Raw genomic sequence first — 20,533 nt, forward strand, 5'->3', positions numbered from 1 at the left:
CCGTGTAGAAATGCAGCAAGACTTGGACAATATCCAGGCTTGGGCTGATAAGTGGCAAGTAACATTCGCACCACACAAGTGCCAGGCAATGACCATCTCCAACAAGAGAGAATCTAACCATCTCCCCTTGACGTTCAATGGCATTACCATCGCTGAATCCCCCACTATCAACATTCTAGGGACGACCATTGACCAGAAACTGAACTGGAGTAGCCATATAAACACCGTGACTACAAGAGCAGGTCAGAGGCTAGGAATCCTGCGGCAAGTAACTCACCTCCTGACTCCCCAAAGCCTGTCCACCATATACAAGGCACGTCAGTAGTGTGATGGAATATTCTCCACTTGCCAGTATGGGTGCAGCTCCAACAACACTCAAGAAGCTCGACATCATCCAGGACAAAGCAGCCCGCTTGATTGGCACCCCATCTACAAACATTCACTCCCTCCACCACCGACGCACAGTGGCAGCAGTGTGTACCATCTACAAGATGCACTGCAGCAATTCACCAAGGCTCCTTTGACAGCACCTTCCAAACCCGCGACCTCTACCAACTAGAAGGACAAGGGCAGCAAATACATGGGAACACCACCATGCAAGTTCCCCTCCAAGACACACACCATCCTGACTTGGAACTATATCGCCGTTCCCTCACTGTCGCTGGGTCAAAATCCTGGAACTCCCTTCCTAACAGCACTGTGGGTATACCTACCCCAAATGGACTGCAGTGGTTCAAGAAGGCAGCTCACCACCACCTTCTCAAAGGCAATAAGCGATGGGCAATAAATGCTGGCCTGGCCACTGATGCCCACATCCCATGAATGAATAAAAAAAAAGACAGCAGCAGCTTCCTCCATTCTCAACACACGCGCACACACTCAACTAATAAAGTTGATGCTTGTTGACGGGTGCAAGATGGCGGCTTCCAGGACGCCCTTGATTATGTTCAGCCGTTTCATGGGCTTTTTAAATGCTCAAAACCGTCGGTTAAAGCACAAGTTGTGGCTGACAACCCGGGGCTCTTTCAAAGGTGAGGAAGGTGGTTGAAGTTTATTGGTTCAGCCTTGTGCGTTAGGTTCGGTGTCTTCGATCAGTTCGTATCGGTCCGGGTGGAGAAAGACCGGGAGCGGCCGTAACTCGGCGGCTTTAACCCCGGGGAGACAAACAGGTAGATACACAGACACAGACACATAGACAGACAGGTAGACACAGATTGATAGATAGGCAGATGGACAGACAGGGAGATACAGATTGATAGACAGACAGGTAGACACAGACAGACAGGTAGACACAGACAGACAGGTAGACACAGACAGACAGGTAGACACAGACAGGTAGACACATAGACAGACAGGTAGACACATAGACAGGCAGATAGACACAGGTAAGCACAGATAGACAGACAGGCAGACACAGATAGATAGACGCAGACAGACACACGAGATAGACAGGCTGATCGATAGACAAACAGACAGACAAATGGACAGGAAGACCGAGCCGAGTGTTTATGTTATAAACTCTGGTGGCACTGGGCTGTGGAAGGAGGAGCTGACACTTAATTCGGACTGACTCCTTCACCTTGCTTTAAGGATGGAGCTTTTTAGTGGATGGTATTCTCATGTGTTTAAATGGGTTTGCAATATATGTCACAGTTGGATGACCACATTCCTGATTTTTGGGGTAGCTGCCCAGTAATTTTGATGTTTGTATAATGCACAGTGGAAGTACAGATATTGATTCAGTTCCTTTATTTTAAAACGGTATCAACTGACTGCACCTGAAGTGATGTAACCTGCAGGGCGATAGACTGGGTGCTGGAAGATGGGATGAGATTGGGTGGCTAGTTTTTTCAGACGGCGCAGACGCGATGGGCTGAATAGCCTCTTTCTGTGCCGTAACTTTTCTGTGGTTCTATGACTTGGAAAACTTAGTTATTTCTGGAATGCTTTTAAAAAGGTAGTCGTTGAGAAAGGAGATTGATGGCTCAAGTTTAAAATTCTCATCCTTGTGCTTAAATCCCTCCATGGCCTTGCCCTTCCTTATTTCTGTAACTTTCTCCTATAACTCTGCACTCCTCCAATTCTGGCCTCTTGTGCATCCCTGATTTCCCTTCACTCCACCATTGGTGTCCATGCCTACGGCTGTCAAGACCCCAGCACTAGATTTGCCTCCCTAAACCCCTCTGCCTTACTTACCTCCTTTAAGAAGCTCCTTATGTAGCTTAGTGCCAGGTTTTGTCTGCTAAAGCTAGTGTGACGTGTCTTGGGATGTTTCACTACATTAAAGGAGCTATATAAATGCAAGTTGTAGCAGCAAAGTATTTATTGGACCTGTTTGATTCATATCGGGGTTAGAAAGTATACCGGGATTATGGAGGAGCAGGTGTCCAATATTGAGATATTTATGCATGGAATTTGGAAGGAGTAGGCTTGATGGTTTGAATAATATTGTCTTCCTACATTACAATAGTGAATACGTTTCAAAATTACTTCATTGGCTGTAAAGCACTTATAGATCACATGAGGTCATAAAACATACTATGTTAATTCAAGATCTTTTCTTGCTGTCTGGTCATGTGTAGTATTAGAGCGTAACATGGAAACATAGAAAATAGGAGCAGAAGTAGGCCATTCGGCCCTTCGAGCCTGCTCCGCCATTCATTAAGATCATGGCTGATCATCCAACTCAGTAACCTGTTCCTGCTTTCCCCCAATATCCTTTGATCCCTTACGCCCCAAGAGCTATATCTAACTACTTCTTGAAAACATACAATGTTTTGGCCTCAACTGCTTTCTGTAGTAGCGAATTCCACAGGCTCACCACTCTCTGGGTGAAGAAATTTCTCCTCATCTCAGTCTTGAAAGGTTTGCCCTGTATCCTTAGACTATGACCCCTGGTTCTGGACTCCCCCACCATCGGGAACATCCTTCCTGTATCTACTACACTGTCAAGTCCTGTTAGAATTTTATAGGTTTCTATGAGATCCCCCCTCACTCTTCTGAACTCCAGCGAATATAATCCTAACCGACTCAATCTCTCATACGTCAGTCCCGCCATCCCAGGAATCAGTCTGGTAAACCTTTGCTGCACTCCCTTTATAGCAAGAACATCCTTCCTCAGATAAGAAGACCAAAACTGCAAACTATATTCCAGGTGTGGCCTCACCAAGGCCCTGTATATTTGCAGCAAGACATCCCTGCTCCTGTGCTCGAATCCTCTCGCTATGAAGACCAACATACCACTTGCCTTTTTTACCGCCTGTTGCCCCTGCATGCTTACCTTCAGCGACTGGTGTACGAGAACACCCAGGTCTCATTGCATATTCCCCTCAGTTTATAGCCGTTCAGATAATCTGCCTCCCTGTTTTTGCTACCAAAGTGGATAACGTCACATTTATCCACATTATACTGCATCTGCCATGCATTAGCCCACTCACTCAACTTGTCCAAATCACCCTGAAGCCTCTCTGCATCCTCCTCACAACTCGCCCTCCCACCCAGTGTTGTGTCATCTGCAAATTTGTAGATACTACAATTAATTCCCTCATCTAAATCATTAATATATATTGTGAATAGCTGGGGTCTTAGCACCGATCCCTGCGGTACCCACTAGTCACTGCCTGCCATTTGGAAAAAGACCCGTTTATTCCTACACTTTCCTGTCCGCCAACCAATTTTCTATCCATCGCAATACACTACCCCCCAATCCCATGCACTTTAATTTTACACGCTAATCTCTTATGTGGGACTTTGTTGAAAGCCTTCTGAAAGTCCAAATAAACCACATCCACTGGCTGTCCCTCATCAACTCTACTAGTTACGTCCTTGAAGAATTCTAGTAGATTTGTCAAGCATGATTTCCCCTTCGTAAATCCATGCTGACTCTGTCCGATTCTACCACTGTTCTCCAAGTGCTCTGCGATAAAATCTTTGATAATGGACTCTAGAATTTTCTAAGGTTACGAAGGTTTCTAAGGTTACTGGATTTGTAATCCAGAGGCCCTGACTAATGCTCTGGGACACAACTTCAAATCGCACCATGGCAGCTGGTAGAATTTAAATTCAGTTCATTACAAATCTGGAATTAAATGCTAGTTCCAGTAATGGTGACCATGAACCTACCAGATTGTCATAAAAACCCATCTGGTTCCGTAATGCCCTTCAGGGAAGGAAATCTACTGTCCTTACCCGGTCTGGCTTACATGTGACTCTTAACTGCCCTCTTAACTGCCACTTAGTTGTACCAAACTGCGATAGAAAAGTCGAAAAAGAATAAAACTGGATGGCACATCAGGCATTGACCTGGACAATGACAGCACCACACCCTGCCCAGTTGACCCTGCAAAGTCTTCCTTACTAACATATGGGGACATGTGCTAAAATTGGGAGAGCTGTCCCACACTAGTCAAGCAACAACCTGACATAGTCATACTCACTGAATTATATCTTGCAACCAATGTTCCAGCTCCGCCATCACCATCCCTTGGTATGTCCTTTCCTACTGACTGGACAGACCCACCAGAGGCAGCGGCAAAGTGGTAAACAATCATGAGGGAGTTGCCCTGGGAGTTGTCAACATTGACTCAGGACCTCATGAAATCTCATGGCATCAGGTCAAACATGGGCAAAGACACCTCCTGCTGATTATCACCTACCGCGCTCCCTCAGTTGATGAATCAATACTCCTCCATGTTGAACATTTGGAAGAAGCACATAGGGTAGCAAGGGCACAGAATGTAATCTGGGTGGGGACCTCAATGCCCATCATCAATAGTGGCTTGACAGCACCGCTGCTTGCCGAGTCCTGAAGGACATATCTGCCAGACTGGGCCTGCAGCAGGTGGTGAGGGAACCAACACGAGGAAGATACCTACCTGACCTTGCCCTCACATATCGCCCTGTCGCAAATGCATCTGTCCATCATAGTATTGATAGACATGACCATCGCACAGGACTTGTGGAGATGAAGCCCTGTCTTCAGACTGAGGGTATCATCCATCATGTTGTGTGGCACTTTCTTTTTTCTTTGGCCTCCTTGTCTCGAGAGACAATGGGCAGGCACCTAGAGGTGGTCAGTGGTTTGTGGAGCAGTACCTGGAGTGGCTATTAAGGCCAATTCTAGAGTGACAGACTCTTCTACAGGCGCTGCAGATAAAATGGGTTGTTGGGGCTGTTACACAGTTGGCTCTCTCCTTGCGTTTCTGTCTTTTTTCCTGCCAACGGCTAAGTCTCTTCGACTCGCCACTCTTTAGCTCCGCATTTTTGGCTGACCACCAGCTCTGGCGATCACTGGCAACTGACTCCCATGACTTATGGTCAATGTCACAGGACTTCATGTCATGTTTGCAGACGTCTTTAAAGCAGAGACATAGTGGGTCTGATACCAGTGACGAGCTCGCCGTACAATGCGTCCTTGGGGATCCTGCCATCTTCCATGCGGCTCACATGGCCAAGCCATCTCAAGTGCCGCTGGCTCACTAGGGTGTATATGCTGGGGATGTGGGCCACCTCGAGGACTTCTGCATTGGAGACACGGTCCTGCCAGCTGATGCCAAGGATTCTCCGGAGACAGCGAAGATAGAATGAGTTGAGACGTCGCTCTTGGCTGACGTACGTTGTCCAGGCCTCGCTGCTGTAGAGAAAGATACTGAGGACACAGGCTTGAAGCACTCGGACTTTTGTGTGCCGTGTCAGTGCGCCATTTTCCCACACCCTCTTGGCCAGTCTGGACATAGCAGCGGACACCTTTCCCATGTGCTTGTTGATTTCTGCATCGAGAGACAGGTTACTGGTGATAGTTGAGCCTAGGTAGGCGAACTCTTGAACCACTTCCAGAGCGTGGTTGCCGATATTGATGAATGGAACATTTCTGACGTCCTGTCCCATGATGTTCGTGGCACTTCCACCATGCTAAATGGGATAGATTCAGAACTGATCTGGCAGCTCAAAACTGGGCATCCATGAGGCACTGTGGGCTATCAGCAGCAGCAGAATTGCATTCAACCACAATCTGTAACCTCATGGCTTGACATATTCCTCACTGTGCCATTACCATCAAGCCAGGGGATCAACCCTGGCTCAATGAGGAGTGCAGGGCAGCATGTCAGGAGCAGCACTAGGCAAACCTAAAAATGAGGTGCCAACCTGGCAAAGTTACAACAAAGGACAACATGCATGCTAAACAGCGAAAGCAGCATTTGATAGACCGAGCTAAGAGATTCCAAAACCAACGGATCAGATCAAAATTATGCAGTCCTGCCACACCCAGTCTTGAATGGTGCTGGAAAATTAAACAACTAACTGGAGTAGGAGGCTCCACAAACAACCCCAACCTCAATGATGGGGGTGCAAAAGACAAGGCTGAAGCATTTGTAATCATCAGCCAGAAGTGCCGAGTGGATGATCCATCTCGGCCTCCTCCTGAGATACCCATAGATGCCAATCTTCAGCCAATTTGATTCACTCCACGTGATATCAAGAAATGGCTGAAGGCGTGGGATAGAGCCAAGGCTATGGGCCCTGACAACATGCCGGCAGTAGTACTGAATTTTGCTCCAGAACTAGCTGCACCCCTAGCCAAGCTGTTCCAGTACAGCTACAACATTGGCATCTACCCGACGATATGGAAAATTGCCCAGGTATATCCTGTCCACAAAAAAAAGGAACAAATCCAACCTGGCCAATTACCGCCCCATCAGTTTACTCTCGATCAGCAAAGTGATGGAAGGTGTCTTCAACAGTGCTATCAAACAGCACTTAAACAGCAATAACCTGCTCACTAAGGCTCAGGTTGGGTTCCACCAGGGCCACTTGGCTCCTGACCTTATTACAGCCTTGGTCCAAACATGAACAAAACAGCTGAACTCAAGATGTGAGAGTGACTGCCCTTGACATTAAGGCAGCATTTGACTGAGCATGGCATCAAGGTGCCCTAGGAAAACTGAAGTCAATGGGAATCGGGGGAAAACTCTCCACTGGTAGGAATCATACTTAGCACAAAGGAAGATGGTTGTGGTTGTTGGAGGCCAAACATCTCAGCTCCAGAACATCACTGCAGGATTTCTTCAGAGTAGTGTCCTAGGCCCAACCATCTTCAGCTGCTTCATCAATGATCTTCCCTCCATCGTAAGGTCAGAAGTAGGGATGTTTGCTGATTGGTACTGAACATCATACATTCACAACTCCTCAGATACCGAAGCAGTCCGTGTCCATATGCAACAAGACCTGGACAACATTTAGGCTTGGGGTGATAAGTGGCAAATAACATATGCGCCACACAAGTGTTATGAAGGCTGGACTTTGTCATACTTTGTTTTTTAAAAACTGATTTTTAATGTGATGTAAGAAGGATTCGGAGGAAACATGTGACCTCACACTAAAAGCCTGCTCGGGTCTGCAAATGAGACCTGACCCGAGCCTGACAGAACCCCATCGGACCCCGAGCCCGACCCGAGGTCCTTCCATTTTTTATCCCGCGCCCGACCCGACCATCAGTTAACTTACCATACGATTTTCACTTTGTTCCTTACCTGCACAAGCTTAAAATAATTGTAACAAAACCACCTTTGAAGTCCAAAAAGTAAATTAACATTAAAGTCACTTACCTGAGGTGGTGAAAGTGTGTGTCCAATCCGGCCCGACCTGACCCAAGCCCGAATGCCAGACCCAGAAGTGCGATCCGACCCAAACCCGACACATGTCGTCGGGTTCAGGTCGGGTAGCAGGCCTTTACCTCACACCAACTCTACCGAGAGACAAGTCAAGTTCCTGGTTGACATGTGAACAAGGAATCCAGATCATAGACCCTTTTGAAAGTAGAAGGCAAGGCGGTAGGACCTGAAGAATAATGGGTTTCGCTCTCCCAGACACTCTGATCGTAAACAGGAAGTTAGGGGTTCTGAAGGTGCAAATTCGAGTTGAAATTTTTAACATCTGGAAACAACGGAAGGCTTGGCTGGTTCTACTGTGGCCAGATTTGTGGACTCTGCATATTGGAAAAGACAAATGGCTATTGACTTTTGGTTATGGATAAATTCAACAGACTTAGAGTCTGGAAGCTGTAAGGAAGACCAGAAGACAAAGACCATCAGTGGCAGCCTCAGATGAGAGAGAGAGAGAAAACACCTTCTCTCAGTACACTGATACAGTGAAAGGCTGCTAAAACATGGAGGAAAAAAGATGAATGCGGTCACCAGAGATCGCTTTATTCACGGATGGCCAGGTTGAAAGAGCTCGGAAGAAGTGAGTGACAAGGACATTGATTTTAAGAAGGACAGGGAGATCCAAACCATTGCAACTGGGAAGAGTTTGGGACTTTTAACTGCAAATATATCGCAGCAGTGAGGACACTGTAACGTATAAATGTGGTGTGTTTTCAAGTATTTTTAATAAGTTAAAGGGAAATACCTTTCTCTGTAGTTTAGAGTAGTAGTTACTTACAAAGTACACAAGAATTAGGAGCAGGAGTAAGCCATTTGGCCCCTCGAGCATGCTTTGCCGTTTAATAAGATCATGGCTGATCTGATTGTGGCCTCAACTCCACTTTCCTGTCTGGCTCCATAACCCTTGGCTCCTTTATCGATCAAATACCTATCTAACTCAGCCTTGAATATATTCAAAGAGCCAGCCTCTACTGCTCTCTAGGGAAGAGAATTCTACAGACGAACGACCCTCAGAGAAAAAAATTCTCATCTCGGTCTTAAATGGGAGACCCACAGTTTTAAACTGCGTCCCCTAGTTCCAGACTTCCCCACAAGGGGAAACATCCTTTCAGCATCCACCCTGTCAAGTTCCCTCAGGATCTTATATGTTTCAATAAGATCACTTCTCTTTCTTCTAAACTCCAATGTGTATAGGCCCAACTTGCTCAAGCTTTCCTCATAAGATAACCACTTCATCCCAGGAATAGTTGAGAGAACCTTGTTTGAACTGCTTCTAATGCAATTCTATCCTTTTTTTTTAAGTAAGGAGACCAAAACTGTACACAGTACGCCAACATTCCATTTGCCTTCCTAATCACTTGCTGTACCTGCATACTAACTTTTTGTGATTCATGTACCAGGACACCCAGATCCCTCTGTACTATAGAGTTCTGCAGTGTCTCTGCATTCAAATAATAAAATGCTTTTCTATTCTTCCTGCCAAAATGGGGAAGTTCACATTTTCCCACATTATACTCCGAATTGCCAAATTTTTGCCTGCTCGCTTAACCTATCTAAATCCGTTTATAGATTCTTTGTCTTCCTGACAGCTTACTTTCCTACCTATCTTTGTGTCATCAGCAAATTTAGCAATCATACATTTGGTCTCTTCATCCAAGTCATTGATATAGATTGTAAATAGCTGAGGCCCCAGCACTGATTGCTATGGCACTCCACTAATAACGGCTTGCCAACCCGAAAGTGACCCATTTATCCCTGCTCTCTGCTTCCTGTTAGCTATCCAATCCTGTATCCATGCTAATATGTTACCCCCTACACCATGGGCTCTAATTTTGTGTAGTATCCTTTGATGTGACCCCTTATTGAATGCATTTTGGAAATCCAGGTACACCACATCTGCAGGTTCCCCTTTATCCACCTTGCTTGTTACTTCCCAAAAAACTCTAATAAATTAGTTAAACACGATTTCCCTTTCACTAAACCATGCTGGCTCTGCCTGATTGCAGTATGGTGTCTTTCCCTATGAGTAATAGGCTAACTGGTTTATAGTTTCCGACTTCCTGTCTCCCTCCTTTCTTGAATAGAGGTGTTACATTTGCGATTTTTCCAATCTGCTGGGAACTTCCCAGCATATAGGGAATTTTGGAAGATTATAACCAATAAATCTACTATCTCTTCAGCCACTTCTTTTAAGACCGTAGGGTACAGGCCTTCAGCTCCAGGGGACTTGTCAGCCTTTAATTCTATTAGTTTTCCCTAGTGATTGTGATTGTTTTAAGTTCCTTCCTCCCTTTTACCTCTTGATTTTCAAGTATTCTTGGGATGTTACTGTTTAATTAAGGTTTTTTTTTAGCTGTGACAGTAAAAGTCTTAAAATGTGAAATTTTATGTACTTCTTTAAATTGGTCTGGACAGCTCATAGCTTGGGTTTTAATGTAACAGTCTCACTGAGGTCACAACACAAGGGCCAGGCAATGAACATCTTCAACAAGGGAGAAACTAACCATCTCCCCTTGACATTCAACCACAATACCATGAATCCCCCAACATCAACATCTTGGGAGTTACCATTGACTAGAAACTTAATCGGACCAGCTGTACTGTGCCTACAAGAGCAGGTCAGAGGCTGGGAATTCTGTGGCAAGTACGCGACTCCCCAAAGCCTGTCCACCATCTAGAAAGCGCAAGTCAGGAGTGTGATGGAATACTTCCCACTTGCCTGGATGAGTGCAGCTCCAACAACACTCAAGAAGCTCAACATCATCCAGGACAAAGCAACCTGCTTGATTGGCAGGCCATGGCAGGCCAACCACCACCTTCAAAGTTCACTCCCTCTGTCATAGGTGCACAGTGGCAGCAGTGTGTACCATATACAAGATGCACTGCAGCAACTCGCCAAGCCTCCTTCGATAGCATCTTCCAAACCTGTGACCTCTACCACCTAAAGGACAAGGTGGCACACGCATGAGTACACCACCACCTGCACGTTCTCCTCCAAGTCCCACACCATCCTGACTTGGAACTATATCGCTGTTCCTTCACTGTCACTGGGTCAAAAACCTGAAACTCCCTACCTAATAGCACTGCACCTACCACCAGATGGACTGCAGTATTTCAAGAAGGCGGCTCACCACCACCTTCTCCATGGCAATTAGGCATGGGCAACAAACGCTGGCTTTGCCAGCAATGCTCACATCCCATACCCATGCAAGATTTTTCAGACCCACCGGCCGTCCATGTCTCCGCTTTAAAGACGTCTGCAAACGCGACATGAAGTCCTGTAACATTGATCACAAGTCGTGGGAGTCAGTTGCCAGCGATCGCCAGAGCTGGCGGGCAGCCATAAAGGCGGGGCTAAAGTGTGGCGAGTCGAAGAGACTTAGCAGTTGGCAGGTATAAAGACAGAAGTGCAAGGGGAGAGCCAACTGCGAAACAGCCCCGACAACCAATTTTTTCTGCAGCACCTGTGGATGAGTCTGTCACTCTAGTATTGGCCTTTATAGCCACTCCAGGTGCTGCTCCTCAAACCACTGACCACCTCCAGGCGCTTAGCCATTGTCTACCGAGACAAGGAGGCCAAAGAAGAAGAAGATGATATTTAAAAACAGAAAAGAACAACCTGCATTTATGTAGCTCCTCGCATGATCACCGGATGACCCAAAGCTTTTTGTAGCCAATTAAGTACTTCTAAATTGGAGTGGCTTTTTTTAAAGGTAGGAAACACAGCAGCTAATTTGTGCACAGCAAGCTCCCATGAGCAACCGTGTGATAATGACCAGATAACCTATTTTTATGATGTTGATTTCGGGATAAGTATTGGCCATGATACCAGGGATAACACCCCTGTTTTTTTGTAATAGTGTCTTGGGATCTTTTATGCCTGCCTGAGAGGGCAGACTTACCCGAAAGAAGCATCTCTGACTGTGCAGCACTCTCTCTGTACTGCACTAGAGTGTCAGCCTTGATTTTTGTGCTCAAGTCCTGGAATGGGACTTAAACCCACAACCTTCTAACTCCGAGGTGAATGCGCTACTGGGCATGTGTGTACCACTGGTGTCTGCTTAATGGGCAGGTCTTTTGAGATTAGGGATTACAAGATTACTACGTTCAATTTACCCATGTTAATTAGCCAATTTTGAGTTTGTCACCCAAGTCAATGTGCACAGTTGTTTCCACAGACTCAGTTGCCTGACTGTATCAAAAGCTTTGTTCATTCATTGGAGACCATGCAGCAGTCCTTCTACTCCTTTGTCAGGGGGAGATCGTGTCTAACAAACTTGATTGAATTTTTCGAGGCGGTGACTGGATATGTAGATGAGGGTAAAGCAGTTGATGTAGTCTACATGGACTTCAGTAAGGCTTTTGATGAGGTCCTGCATGGGAGATTGATTAGGCAGGTAAGAGCCCATGGGATCCAGAGCAATTTGGATCCAAAATTGGCTTAGTGGCAGGAGGCAGAGGGTAATGGTCGAGAGTTGTTTTTGCGAGTGGAAGCCTGTGACCTGTGGTGTACTGCAGGGATCGGTGTTGGGACTCTTATTGTTTTTGTGTACATTAATGATTTAGAGGTGAATATAGGAGGTGCGATCAGTAAGTTCGCAGAGGACACGAAAATTGGTGGTGTTGTAAATAGTGAGGAGGAAAGCCTTAGATTACAGGACGATTTAGATGGGCTGGTAAGATGGGTGGAGCAGTGACAAATGGAATTTAATCCTGACAAGTGTGAGGTGATGCATTTTGGGAGAATTAACAAGGCAAGGGAATATACAATGGATGGTAGGACCCTTGGAAGTACAGAGGGTCAGAGGGACCTTGGTGTACTGAAGGCAGCAGCACAGGTAGATAAGGTGGTTAGGAAGGCCTATGAGATACTTGCCTTTATTAGCCGAGGCATAGACTATAAGAGCAGGGAGGTTATGATGGAGCTGTATAAAACGCTGGTTAGGCCACAGCTGGAGTACTGTGTACAGTTCTGAGCACCACACTATAGGAAGGATGTGATTGCAGAGGAGAGTCACCAGGTTGTTGCCTGGGCTGAAGCATTTCAGCTCTGTTGTTTTCCTTATAGCAAAGAAGGCTGAGGGGGACCTGATTGAGGTATACAAAATTATGAGGGACATTGATAGGATAGATAGGAAGAAACATTTTTCGCTTATGGAGCGGTCAATAACCGGGGGCATAGAGTTAAGGTAAGGGGCAGGGGGTTTAGAGGAGATTTGAGGAAAGCTTTTTTCACCTAGAGGGTTGTTGGAATCTGGAACACACTGCCTGAAGGGGTGGTGGAGGCAGGAACCCTCACAACATTTCAGAAGTATTTAGATCAGCACTTGAAATGCCATAGCATTCAAGGCTAAAGACCAAGTGCTGGAAAATGGGATTAGAATAGTTAGGTGCTTGATGGCTGGCACAGACATGATGGGCCGAAGGGGCTGTTTCTGTGCTGTATAACTCTCTGACTCCTTGGTACATTTTTCAAATCTGCTAAATGATGAAAGTCATGATTAGTGCTTTGATTTGTCCTGAATCCACATTGTCCTGCAGGGAAGAGTGAATCATTAATATTTTCAGGAAATCGTTTGAGGAACACTTTTTTTTGTGAACATTTCTCTGTTATGGACTAGAAGCAATATTCTACAGTTGTTTTTCTCTGCAAATGACAACAGTTATTGCAACTTTTAGCACTTGTGAAATTCTATCATTTCCATAGGTGGTTTTGGAGTCTATGTAGCTGATTAGCTACATATTTATTGCAGGGGTCCCAGCTAGTTTTAGAGCTTTACCAGTCTTGATGGCTTTGCTAACCTTTGGCTGTATTGTGACTTCTTTTGCCACAATTATAGACGGCCTAATCAGTAGTTCATCCAAGTGTTTGTGCCATCGCTACATGATTTCAGCCTTGCCACTGACCGTTTAAATTCTTTAAAAGTATGCTATTATAGTTAGTGCTGTACACTTTACTTGGTACATTACAGTTTTTATGTTTGCTGGTCTGCATATATTTGAATTTTCTTAACTTTCCTTACCCCATTAATGATCTTTCATTTGCTATAACTTGGCTTGAAAAAAATATTTTAATATTTTTGCGGCATGCTTTCTTTGGGTGAGGTTAGGATCAGAGATGAAGCTGATTTTTGTTCTCCATTTCTTTCCAAGCAATGTTATCATTCATTGGATAAGAATTACCACTTGGTGCTGGTGGCCTGACAATGCTGACATGTGTTGGAAGCAGCTTTATACCCTATCATGGACTGTCTTCCGCTTCCTTTCTTCATTATAGGGACTATACTGGAGGCAAGGTCTACAGCACAACTCATCCTGTTTGATGTTTTGGTTCTTCACTGTCATATTGAAGTTGTTCTGTGTTGTCCGAGAGGCCGTCTTTCAGTTGCTATATTAAACCGAGCTATTCGCTGAGGTGGATGTAAGGGATCCCATGACACTATTTGAGGAAAAGTGATTTCTTCATGTACCCTCGCCAGTTTTCCTCCCTCAATCAATGCCAACCTAAACAGAAAGATCTTATTTATTCATTTGCTATTTTGCTGTGTGCTAGTTGGCTGCATTTCAAAAGTAATTCACTGCTTATAAAGCACTTTGAAATGTCCTGGGAATGTGATAAGGCCCTATGTAAAACCAAGTTCTTTCTTTTGTACTTGCTCATTGTATTTTGTAACTTATGTCTCCAGACATAGTCAATTAAAAATCCTCCCAAAGCAATTGGTACAGGCCTTTCAAATGCATCCTTTCAATAAATTGAAGCTTTGCAGCTAGAGATCTCTGGAACACTCTAAAGAGCTCCATCATCTTGAGAGAACCTGCAATCTATTTGAGGAGAGCCTTTAGTGTTGTGATAGTTCAGTCATTGACCTGGTTGGAATTTTGCGAAGTGTCTTTTTCCTTTTCTTAAAAAAAAAATGCATGTTTGTGCACATATGCTTTTACAATCAAGTACCAGAGTGCACTGTGCCTGAAACGAGTAGTGGGATACACTGTGGTAAAAGCTTTTTTTAAAAAAAAAATGCCCTGTTTGCTTATTAACAGTTTAGAGCCATCCTTCAGAGAAGTTGAAACTGTATTTGAAGTTGCATTCCACAGAACTATATTTTGCCATATTTATAATGTGCTTTCTAAACCCTCCTTTCTTTCAGGGTGTACCTAATCATGCACCTTACTTTGAACTCAGTTATCCTTATCCCATGTTCTGGAAATGCTGCTCCGGCTCATCAATAGGAAGTGTGAGGGAACAGTATGAGCTGACTCCATTTCCTTTTTCTTATCTTCCCTTCCATCCTTATAAGAACAGCTTATGAACTAGGAGCAAGAGTAGGGTATTTGGTCCCTCAAGCCTGTTCCGCCATTCTATAAGATCATGGCTTGATAAGATCATGTATCTTTTTGTTTTCTCCTTCTATGGCAGCGTTTTTACTTGTGCAAGCAGGCAAAATTTGGATTTATGTAACAACTTCAGTATGGTGCTTTTTAAAATTGCTAAGTTGTAATTGGGCACAATGAAAATGTTGGATCAAATTTGTTGTTTATTTGGTCTTTTTAGTTAACCACAGTTTTCTTTACTGGAGTGTTCAGAAGATCATCTTTCTGACAATCATTATCTGGAACAGAAACAAAAATGCTGGAAATACTCAGCACGTCAGACCGCATCAGTGGAGAGAAAAACAGAATTAATGTTTCAGGTCTGTGACCTTCCATCAGAAGTTCTGAGTATTTCCAGCATTTTCTATTTTTGTTTGATTTCCAGTATCCATAGTATTTTGCTTTTGTATTAATCATCGAGTCAATTATGGCATAGAAGGAAGACATTCAGCCCATTGAGTCTATGCTGGATCTCCACAGAGCAATCCAGTTAGTCCCTCTCTCCTGTTGACTTGTTATCTGGAACTTTGTTCTCTGTATGCAGGATTTCAAATTTCAAGTTGGCTTCTCTATTATCTTCTGAAGCCTGTATACAATTCCACAGATATTTTATCAAGTAGCCACTCTCCAAGCTTGATCTTGTCCTCACCTGTTATGCATACCTGCTTGCTTTCAAGCAGGGATTACAGGATTGCCATTTAGAGATACAATCCCTCTCTCCGCCACCACCACCACCCCTCTCCAAACCAAAGCAACAGTACCTAAGACAATTACAGCAGTCCCACAATAATCCTGGCTGAGATCCACATGTCTTGGAATCAAATCTGAGGCCTTGTATTCTGTAAATACCACACCACATATTTACCTGCCATGGGTCAAGCTTTCAAGAGGCACTCTGAACAACTTCTAGTATCTGGGTGCATTATTTCATCCAATGATAAAAATAGTTCCTTTCAAATTTGCAGTCCTTTTTAACTGGAAGGGAATGTGGTTGATGTTTTTCTACATCACTTTCATTCTTGAGCAGGATCAAATATATTAGGGTAATAGTGGCTCTTAAGCATAATTACCTCTTGAAGAGAGAACTCTTGAAATGCCAGCAGTGTATTTTTACAGAAGCAAATGTATGTTAATTTTTTTTCATTTTATAAATGTCTACAGTTGCAAGCTCTTACCTCCTCCAATGTGATGTCATCTTATGAATCATGAATTTACTAGTTTTACCACCATGCTTCTTGAAATGAACGGGCAGCCTAACAGTTCAACTCTGCTCCTACCTCACTCCAACCTGTGTTTCAGGACTTTAACCAGTCATTTCAAAAGGCTAATTGATGAACTAGTATGTTCAGCAAAATTTCTCCTCTTCATCTTCCAGCTATTATCTATAATATTATCTAAATCTATCAATATATGTCTGTATGCAGGTAGCTCACACATGAAAACTTGTGGCTGGTTCAACAAGTTACAATGGAAAAACAATAAATTCTTGAGAGCCTCTTCTCAATTTAATTTTGTTCTAAAGTTGGGAACGGTACAATTTGATTCAAAATATGGAGAGACAAGTTTGTAACATGCTCTGAGTGGTGGTGGGGGAAGGGTGTTGAGCACTGTGTTTCTTTCTTTTACTAAGTATTGGGAGTCTAGCGAGTTCTGACATTTGTTTTGTAGGTCCATCCAGATCAGGCAGTCCTTCACACCACTCCTTGTTACTTACAAAGGGGCCCTTGAAAGGAACCTATTTGAATGTGTTTTTGAAGGAATTGGCATATTAAATTAGGAGACTTCTAAAAACGAATGAGTAGAAACAAGTTTAAAAAAATGCAGAAAGTTAATATGAAGCTAGGCAGATGTAGTTTAAGGGAATAAAATAAATAAAGGGTGCTGTAGAAATGTTTCAAAATAGGTGAGAAGGGATTAAAGGATTAACTCAAAAGGTCAAGGCTATTCAGATGCTAATCTATTCATGGGGCTATGGGCTCCGAATAATTTTTTTGACTTGATTAATGGAACTGCTGCAGCTACTTGAAAATTGATTAATGGTTGATGGATTTTGATTAACAATTTTTTTCAAGACTAGTAGTTTCACACAAATTGTGCAGTATATATTCTAAGTGGTTCAACTTCAAATTGCATCAGTGTTCAACAATTTTTACAGCAAATTGCCATGCTAACGGATCAGAGAATGTCATTTAGCCCATTGTAGCTCGTCCTTCCAGTACTCCAACTTTCCCAATCTAGTATCCAACTGCATTTTCAATTCCCTGCTGAGTCCCAGGTATGTCCTGCTCCACTGGCAGGACAGACCTACCAGAGGTGGCGGCCAAGTGGTGTACAATCGGGAGGGAGTTGCACTGGGAGTCCTCAACATGGACTTCAGACCCCATAAAGTCTCATGGCATCATGTCAAATGTGGGCAAGGAAACCTCCTGCTGATTGCCACCTGCTGCCCTCCTTCAGCTGATGAATCGGTACTCCTCCGTGTTGAACATCACTGAGGGTGGCAAGGGCACAGAATGTTCTCTGGGTGGAGGACTTCAGTGCTGTCATTAAGAGGGGCTTGGTAACACCACAACTGACTGAGCTGGCTGAGACCTGAAGGACGTAACTGCCAGACTGCGCCTGCAGCAGGCAGTGAGGGAACCAACATGATGGAAAAAACCTACTTGACCTCTTCCTTACCAGTCGACCTGTCGCAGATGCATCTGTCATGACAGTCTTGGTAGGAGTGACCAGCACATAATCCTTGTGGAGACGAAGATCCAACTTCACGCTGAGCGTAACTGTTATGCTAAATGGTATAGATGCAGAACAGCTCAAAACTGGGCATCCATGAGGCGCTGTGGACCATCAGCATAGAAAATAGGAGCAGGAATAAGCCCTTCGGGCCTGCTCCGCCATTCAAAAAAGATTATGGCTGATCGTCTAATTCAGTACCCTGTTCCTGCTTTCTCCCTTTGGCATGAAGAAATATATCTATCTCCTTCTTGAATATGTTTAATGACTTGGCCTCCACTGCCTTCTGTGGTAGAGAATTCCACAGGTTCACAACCCTCTGAGTGAAGAAATTTCTCCTCATCTCGGTTCTAAATGGCATACCCTGTATCCTGACACTGTGACCCCAGTTCTGGACTCCCCAGCCATCGGGAACATCCTCCCTGCATCTAGCCTGTCTACTCCTGTTAGAATTTTATAGGTTTCTATGAGATTCCCTTTCATTCTTCTAAACTCTAGTGAATATAGGCCTAGTCGACCCAATCTCTCCTCATACGTCAATCCTGACATCCCAGGAATCAGCCTATTAAATCTTCTTTGCACTCCCTCCATGGCAAGAACATCCTTCCTCAGATAAAGAGACCAGCATCAGAACCATATTTAGCCACAATTTGTAATCTCATGGCCTGGCATATCCCTCACTCAACCATTACCATTAAGCCAGGGATCAATCCTGGTTCAATGAGGAGTGCAAGGTAGCATGCCAGGAGCAGGACCAGGCATACCTAAAAATGAGGTGTCAAGCTGGTGAAGCTATAACACAGGACTACATGCATGCCAAACAGCGGAAGCAGCATGTGATAGACAAAGCTAAGCGATCCCACAACCAACGGAACAGATCTAAGCTCTGCAGTCCTGTCACATTCAGTCATGAATGGCAGACAATTAAACAACCAACCAGAGCAGGAGGCTCCATAGACACCCCATCCTCAATGATGGGGGAGCCCCGGACATACGTGCAAAAGAAAAGGAACATTTTCAACAATCTTCCACCAGAAGTGACATGTGGATGATCTATCTCTGCCTCCTCCTGAGGTTCCCAGCATCACAGATGCAAATCTTCAGTCAATTCGATTCACTCCATGTAATATCAGAAATGGCTGAAGGTGCTGGATATAGCAAAGGCTATAGGCCCTGACAACATTTCAGCAATAGTACTCAAAACTTGTGCTCCAGAGCTAGCCGCACCCCTAGCCAAATTGTTCCAGTACAGCTATGACACTGGCATCTACCCGACAATGTGGAAAATTGCCCAGGAATATCCTGTCAACAAAAATCAGGACAAATCCAATCCGGCCAATTACTGCCCCATCAATCTGTTCTAGATCATCAGCAAAGTGATGGAAGGTGTCATTGACAGTGCTCTTAAGTAGCACTTACACAGCAATAACTACCTAGCACAAAGGAAGATGGTTATGCTTCTTGGAGGCCAAACATCTAAGCCCCAGGACATTGCTGCAGGAGTTTCTCAGGGTAGTGTCCTAGGCCCCACCATCTTCAACTGCTTCATCAGTTTGGGTTCCGCCAGGGTCACTCGGCCCCAGACCTCATTACAGCCTTGGCCAATCATGGACAAAAGAGCTGATCTCCAGAGGTGAGGTGAGAGTGACTGCCCTTGACATCAAGGCAGCACTTGACCGAGTCTGGCATCAAGGAGTCCAAGCAAAACTGAAGTCAATAGGAATCGGGCAAACTCTCCACTGGTTGGAGTCAGACCTAGCACAAAGGAGGATGGTTATGATTGTTGGAGGCCAAACGTCTCAGTCCCAGGACATGACTTCAGGATTTCTTCAGGGTTGTGTCCTAGGCCCAACCATCTTCAGCTGCTTCATTCATAACCTTCCCTCCATCATTAGGTCAGAAGGGAAAGTTTGTTGATAATTGCACCATGTTCAGTACCATTTGCAACTCCTCAGATACTGAATTAGTCCATGTCCAGATGCAGCAAGACCTGGACAACATTCAGTCTTGGACTACTGAGTGACGAGTAACACTCACACCACTCAAGTGCCCGGCAATGACAGTCTCCAACAAGAGAGAATCTAAACAATTCCCCTAGATATTCAACGCCTTTACCATCACTGAATCCTCCACCATTGACATCCTGGTCTATTCCATTGACCAGAAAACTTAATTAGACCAGCTATATAAAAACTGTGTCTATAAGAGCAGGTCAGAAGCTGGGAATTCTCCGGCAAGTAACTCACTTCCTGACTTTCGAAAGTCTGCCCACCATCAACCAGGCACAAGTCAGGAGTGTGATGAAATACTCTCCACTTGCCTGGATGAGTGCAGCTCCAACAACACTCAAGATGCTCGACACCATCCCGCTTGATCAGCAGCCAACCCGCAACCTTAAACCTTCACTCCCTCCAACACCAGCACACAGTAGCAGCACTGCAGCAACTTGCCAAGCTTCCTTCTAAGGCACCTTCTAAACCCGCAACCTCTACCACCTAGAAGTACAACGGCAGCAGATGTATGGGAAAATCACCACCTGCAAGTTCCCCTCCAAGCCACACAGCATCCTGATTTGGAACTATATTGCTGTTTCTTCACTGTCGCTGGATCAAAATCCTGGAACTCCCTTCCGAACAGCACTGTTGGTGTACCTGCACCCCAAGGACTGCAGCGGTTCAAGAAGGAAGCTCACCACCACCTTCTTCAGGGCAATTAGGGATGGGCATTAAATGCTGTCCTAGCCAGCGACGGCCACATCCTACGAACAA

At 44.7% G+C, this 20,533-nt stretch overlaps 1 protein-coding gene across 2 annotated transcripts in view; it reads left to right on the forward strand.

The window, feature by feature from the left end:
• Positions 1-911: 911 nt before the first annotated feature.
• afg1lb (AFG1 like ATPase b) overlaps positions 912-20,533 on the forward strand; it is a 215,575-nt gene continuing 195,953 nt past the window's right edge. For both annotated transcript variants that reach the window (XM_068027166.1, XM_068027167.1), the window contains exon 1: positions 912-1,031. In XM_068027166.1, the coding sequence (XP_067883267.1) occupies positions 917-1,031 (115 nt within the window). In that variant the 5' untranslated portion in view covers positions 912-916. The remainder of the gene's footprint in view (positions 1,032-20,533) is intronic.

Source organism: Heterodontus francisci, chromosome 3 (genome assembly GCF_036365525.1).
Source record: "Heterodontus francisci isolate sHetFra1 chromosome 3, sHetFra1.hap1, whole genome shotgun sequence".
Classification (NCBI taxonomy): Eukaryota; Metazoa; Chordata; class Chondrichthyes; order Heterodontiformes; family Heterodontidae; genus Heterodontus; species Heterodontus francisci.